This window comes from Cheilinus undulatus, linkage group 15 (assembly GCF_018320785.1).
Source record: "Cheilinus undulatus linkage group 15, ASM1832078v1, whole genome shotgun sequence".
In the NCBI taxonomy this organism is placed as follows: domain Eukaryota; kingdom Metazoa; phylum Chordata; class Actinopteri; order Labriformes; family Labridae; genus Cheilinus; species Cheilinus undulatus.
In genome coordinates this window covers 45,738,631-45,744,808 of record NC_054879.1, presented here as the reverse complement: position 1 = coordinate 45,744,808, position 6,178 = coordinate 45,738,631, and the positions used below count along the sequence as shown (strand labels likewise).

The 6,178-nt window shown below is 43.3% G+C and overlaps 1 protein-coding gene across 1 annotated transcript; it reads right to left on the bottom strand.

Annotated features, from left to right (window-relative positions):
- Positions 1 to 881: 881 nt before the first annotated feature.
- nr4a2a (nuclear receptor subfamily 4, group A, member 2a) lies at positions 882 to 5,849 on the bottom strand. Its single transcript, XM_041806489.1, has 8 exons — positions 5,697 to 5,849; positions 5,180 to 5,275; positions 4,179 to 5,047; positions 3,691 to 3,820; positions 3,133 to 3,296; positions 2,590 to 2,792; positions 2,246 to 2,424; positions 882 to 2,146 (listed from the first exon to the last, which is right to left on the bottom strand). Exons 3-8 carry the CDS (start codon positions 5,043 to 5,045, stop codon positions 1,890 to 1,892), a joined length of 1,800 nt encoding a protein of 599 aa, XP_041662423.1. The 5' UTR covers positions 5,046 to 5,047; positions 5,180 to 5,275; positions 5,697 to 5,849; the 3' UTR covers positions 882 to 1,889.
- Between the last annotated feature and the right edge of the window lie 329 nt (positions 5,850 to 6,178).

The following is a 6,178-nucleotide window of genomic DNA, read 5'->3' as shown; positions in this document are numbered from 1 at the left end:
GTCAACTTATGTAGTTGTCGGAATTTAATGTGGCGTTTAATTCAGGTTCTGGGTTGACTTTGTCGAGCGGATAACACGGGTCTAAAGTTTGTTTCGATAAAACAAAAAGGGAATTAAGGAGATTAAAGCGCGAAATTACAACAATAAAAGCCATTAAAGCCGACGTTACAATAAAAGCCCTTTAGCTAAGCAAACAATGGTAAACTTTTATTTTTCATCAATTTCCGCGTCTCATTTAGAGCCCCGGGTATTAACGGATAAATATCGTTATTTGTTTTATTTTTTGGGGGGGAAATTGTTCTCAAAGTTATCTTTGTATCAAATCAAGAAAAAATGGTTATTTTTCATTGCTGAGTAATTTTTTTTCTTTGCCGAGAGGGTTTTTTCTGTCATGAAAGTTTTGTTTTTCCAGAACTCAACAACAAATCAACAAAACGTTGTCGCGCTATAATATATGATGCACCGAGGTTTCTTTAAAATTAATCAAATATTGAAACCCTAGCTTGATGAGTGCAACTTCCGCTCCATAGGTTTTAAATAGACTGTCAAAATAAAGGAGAAAAATTACATATAAAACACAAGTAGGCCTTGCCTGTTACTCAGCGTCTCTTAAAAAGCACCAACTTAGAGTGGACACATTTAAATAGGATAAAATTAAAAGTGCTACAAGAAAAATGGCGTTTATTTTTATGACGTAGTTTTTTTTTTAACGGCCTGCGCGCGCTCATCACAGCACTCCAGGAAATGAATGTGAAAAACACTTTCTATCTCGTGCCTAAAGCCTCTCATTCCGTTCAACCGGGTAAAATAAATTTCAGAGAAATTATTTAGCAAAGGAATTGATTTAAAGGTTTTATTTGTAAACATTAAATATTTCTTTCTCTCTAAAGTTTTTGAATCGGGCACCAAATAAGCGTTACAGAAGTCTTTAAGTACATCATGATGCCAAAGATGTGGGCCTACATCACACACACTCATGAACCTCTTGAATATAAGATAATGGATCTTTATCCAGTTCTCCAAAAACGTGTTGAAACCAAAACTACCTAGACGTTTCTAAAGACATAAAAACATAGACAACGTGCTCAGCTTGAACTCTGAATGGGGTTTGAAATCGTTTTTAAATTGCACCATGCGTCGTGTAGCTCTTGGCAATAGAAATAATAAATATATAGAAACGTTTATATTCAACAGCAACAATACTTACAGCACATACAAACAAGGAATGTCTGACAGTTTTACAAACACCATGGGTCCCTCATTTCTATACACATGACATATTTTGTCCACATATGCGTCATACATAAAAGGAGTGCCATAACTACGAATCTGTATCAAATCTAGCAGACTACATAGTGTCCGGTATATATTATATATAGACATCACCTCAGCAAGTGCCTATAAAAGAAAAGAAAAGTGAAAGAAAAGGAGAACATGCGTTGTCTTTTCCGGATACTTTTGGGGATCCTGTCAGAAACACATAGGCACGAGTCAGAAAAGAAAAGAAAATCAGATCTTTTCATCGTAACAAACTTTGTACACGTGTTAGAAACTGATGCACGTGAGGCATCGCGTAATCTATTGTAATGTACAGTGTGTGTGTGCGCGTGTGTTCCTATATAGAAATGGGGTATATATTACAGCTGATGATGCTGAATCAGTGGAGCCGATGTCAAAAAGAGATTTGCAAGACCGGATTAAGTTAGCTGACAATTAGGAGACAATTTCCCCGGGATTATCCATCAAGGATTTAATAAACAGGCCTGTACATGTCAGCCAATTCTTTCTCATATGTGGGACTATGTGCCTACGGATCTTCAGAAATAATAAAAAGTCTGAATCAAGCAGTCTTTTGGAAGTTCTTTGAGGTCTCTCCAGCGAGCCGGGACTCAGAAAGGTAGGGTGTCGAGGAAAAGTTTGTCAATTATTGCTGGCGGAGGGACTAGATCTTCTAGTTTAAGGTAAAAGATACGCTGCAGACCTTGGGTACATAGCGTGCGCAGTTCAGGGAGCTTTGCCAAGAGTTTTGACAAATAGTTGGGACGATTCAATCCACCTCCATTGAATGTCACTTGATCTTTGAGGCAGTTGACTATCTTGTTTTGGAGATCCTCGACTCTCTTCGGCTCCTTGAGTCCGTGTCGCTCTGAAAATAAAGAGAAAAAAAGACACCTAAATTATATCCGGTGCGTAAACGTCTCCAAGTTTGGCCATGCGCCTTTATCTTTATCCGCCTTTTACGCACCTGTTACCATAGCGAGAGCTGCGATGCAGGAGAAAGCCGAGATGTCTATGTTCATGCTCTGCAAGTTGGAAGAAAACTCCACGATGGCATCCACCCACTCTCCAAATCCACGCACGCACTGTAGCCTGTGTAACACCACTCCATTACAAAAAATCAGTTTGCCTTCCACCGGGTTGGACCTGCAATTAATAAGAAAACGCCGTTAATTACGCACGGCAGTAAACGGGGATTTAAGAGCCTTCTGATTATTAGCTAGCTATTAAAGCCAAAGCAATGAAGCTTGAAGGAGGGGCTGATGATTATCTAAAGCTCTGATTGTTTGGTTTCATAATTAGGCAGCTCACCTGTACGCCAGCCGCAGAACGAAAAGTTCCAGGAAGGCGGACTCAAAGAGGAGATCCTGATCTTGTTTGAGGAGATCAGAGAAGCTGGGGATCTTCTCCGCCCAGCCCCGGATGATCTCCATGGAGCCCGTCAGGAGATCATAGAACTGCTGGATGTGCTGAGTGTTGTCTCCAGTCATTTGGTAGTCAGGGTTAGCCTGGAACTGGAATTTAATTTAAACAGCGCCTTAATGAGGTCCTTTAAAATATATAATCCGTGAAATTGCAAATGGCCATTTCCAAGAGGGAGAGAGAGTGCTTTTTTACTATTAAATTCATGTCTTCTTTTTATTAACTCCTCTTTTTCAGCCCACTTTACTTAGGGGGGAAATATGCCACATTAAAAGCCTGACAAAGTTAGGAATTCAGCGATGTGTTAGAGGAAACTTCCAAGGCAGTAAATTGTTGCCCAAATTAAAAAAGGGCCTTCAATCTTATTTCCCACCATCTATTTTTCCTTTTAAGTGTTCTGAGAGCAGCTTTTATTATTTAGAAAGTACTTACTCTGGAGTAGTCCAAAGCAGACATGGAGGGGTTGGAGTCCACATGGGCCCTGACGAGCGCGCTTATGAGGCTCACCGGCGGCGAGGGAGGGGAGGGCTCCTGGGGACTTTTGGGTTTGGATGGGAGGCGTCCTCTTCGACCTTTTAGGCTATCTGTCCGGACAACTGCAGTGGGGGGAAAAAATGAGAGGTCATTTATAAAAACGTGCGTAAATCCTTTAAATTATGATCTAAAACACCTTTACGCACGTGTAAAATCCTTTAAATTATGATCTAAAACACCTTGACGCACGTGTAAAATCCTTTAAATTATGATCTAAAACACCTTGACGCACGTGTAAAATCCTTTAAATTATGATCTAAAACACCTTTACGCACGTGCATCTAGTGCATAAAATCATTTAAATTATTATCAAAACACTTTTACGCACGTGCATCTAGTGCATAAAATCCTGTAAATTTGAGCGAAATTACGATCCAAAACACTTTAACGCACGTGTGTCTAATGAGAAATATAAATCACTGCTATGAAATAATTCAACACATGACCTTGGCATACCTTCTCTCACCATTCCGACGACAATACACTTCTGGAAGCGGCAGAACTGGCACCGGTTTCTTCGGCGTTTGTCAACAGGACAGTTTTTATTCGCTAAACACACATATTTTGCATTTTTCTGAACGGTGCGCTGAGGGAGAAAGGAGAGAAAGAGAAGGTTTAATGTCACTGGAAAGGCCTGTTTCCAAGACTTATATAGCATGAAAAGTAGAGGCATGAATATAAAATTAAAACAGGGAAAAGGAGAGATGTGTGATGTTTGGCACATCTCCTGTTTGTGCGCATTAAGAGGGAATATGTGGTGCCTTTTTATCCCTTTAAGGTCAGGTGTGTTTGGGAAGATATTTAAAGAGCATCCTGGACGGACTGGCACGCTGTCTTCGATCATATTATTAAAGGAGATGTGGGAGTTTTTAGAATTTTACGCACCGTAAATGAAAAAGAAACCGAGAATGTTGACAAAGAGGGCAGTGAAAGTGTCATCCCACCTTGAAAAATCCTTTGCATCCCTCGCAGGTCCTCACTCCATAATGCTGGCAGGCTGCGTTGTCCCCACACACCGCGCACAGACCCTCATTTGACGGAGATCCTCGGGACGGGGGCGATGGCACTTGGCTGTCCACCAGCTGGTGCGCGTGGCCGAGCTGCAGGGAGTGCGGGAAGGCCAGACCCGCCTGTTTCCGGATGGCGCTCGGCACCGCGAAGCTCTGGCCGTCCAGGCCGCGGTGCACGGGGTTGTCCTGGTTCATGGAGACGTGCAGGGGCCCGTCGAAGCGCATCTGACAGCTGGAGACGGGAGTGCCGGGCGGGGACTGCTTGAAGGAGAAGAGCGAAAGCCTCGACACCGGATTCTTGCGCTGGTCTATCATGTGAGAAGTGGCCGCCACGTAGTTCTGGTGGAAACTGTGGAGGGAGCCCGGGTCCTCCCACATGTGATTAGGCTGGACTTGGAAGTTTGGCGTGCCGGGCGCGTGCGGAGAGGACGGTTTGAAGTACATAGGCCCAGAGTGAGCCATCATCTCCTCCGACTGAGGCGGCAGGTGGCTCTGCTGATGGTAGCTGTGCATCTGGACGTCCTCCACCTTGATGGAGGACTGCTCTCCAGAGTGCGGCACCTGATACAGACAGGGCGGTTTGACGTCGTAACTGGTATTGTAGTTGTCCATGAATGTACTGAAACTCGGCAGGGAAGTAGTGGCTGTGATCTCAGTGTTAGTTAAGTCCATGCTAAACTTCACAAACTCGGGTGTTAAGAAGTCGCAGCTGTATTCTCCTGCGGTGTGGTAGCTGTAGCTCTGGGAAGCTGGACTCGCTCCTTGAGGTGATGATCCATACTGAGCCTGGACGCAGGGCATGGCTGAAAACACCAGAAAAGCTCTTAGAAGTGGATTTAAACTCGAACACACACGCATGCTTTTTTTATTTCAAAGTCATTTCCAAAGAATGGCATGCAGTTGTGCAGATTGTGAGTAGTTTTTCCATCTCATACCTCAAGTCTTATGACAGTTTTTCGGTGACACTTGAAATGGGTAATGTCAGGAGTTGTATCAGGATTCAAGAAAGCGTCTCTGTTCTGGTTCTCCCCCTGATAAAACACACCACCTTTACATTTAATAGGTTAAAAAATCTGAAATAGCCAAGAAATGTCCTCCAAAAATTAGATTAACGCACGAAATTGCGCATAAAATGTCCCCAAATTCTAATTACGCATGGCGTTTTGGAGCGGTTTCAAGCACAGTGCAGCAAAGTTTGTCCTTTTTGACTTATTTTAAATAGTTCTGTTAATAAATAAACTAACTTCACACACCAGGGCGAACTTCTATAGAGCATGAAAGCAGAGAAATATCAAAAATAAAAGCAGTGGCTAAACATCTGGCTTACATTTACCTTCTTAGTTTCAAAGTTGCAGTTATTACGCATAAATATATTTCATAGTCTCGTGGATCCGAGCAGATAAACGGCACTGAACAGGTCTGAATGCAAAGGAAAAGATGCGTAAATCTTACCTCTTTCACATCAGGATCGTGGCTTTCAATCCATGCGATAGGCATGCAGGAGGGACTCATCAATTTGTGTAAAAGCTCCAAATCATGAGCGTCTGTACCCAACAATGCCAGGCGGCCGAGCGGGCAAAAACCGTGTGACTCCGCGCACTGACAGCGACACGAGCTTCGACTAACCCAGTCTGGCCAATGTGGCTTTGTTTATGTGAGCTCTGGATACCGTGGCCCACGTGTTTCACAGCGCGACGTCATCGGCGTCGACAGCGTCACGGACCAATCCGCTGGGGAGCTCTCTCAAGCCCCAATTTTTTTTCTGGTAGAGTGTGTTTGTCTTGTGGTATGTGCTCTATGTTGCTTCCCACATGGACATTAGCAGAGATGTAGTGGAGGGTAAACCCTTCTGTGCTCACTTGACACACCTTTTGTGTTTGCAGGGGGGCTTAAAGCACGCGTGTTTGGGGGGCTTTTGTTAAGCCAGCTGTGAG

Excerpts from the sequence above, each read along its gene's own strand:
- nr4a2a (XM_041806489.1), bottom strand. The coding sequence starts at position 5,045 with ATGCCCTGCGTCCAGGCTCAGTATGGATCATCACCTCAAGGAGCGAGT. Across the intron at positions 2,425-2,589 it reads GTTCTGCGGCTGGCGTACAG|GTCCAACCCGGTGGAAGGCA; the intron begins GTGAGCTGCCTA and ends TATTAATTGCAG. Across the intron at positions 2,147-2,245 it reads AGCTCTCGCTATGGTAACAG|AGCGACACGGACTCAAGGAG; the intron begins GTGCGTAAAAGG and ends CTTTATTTTCAG.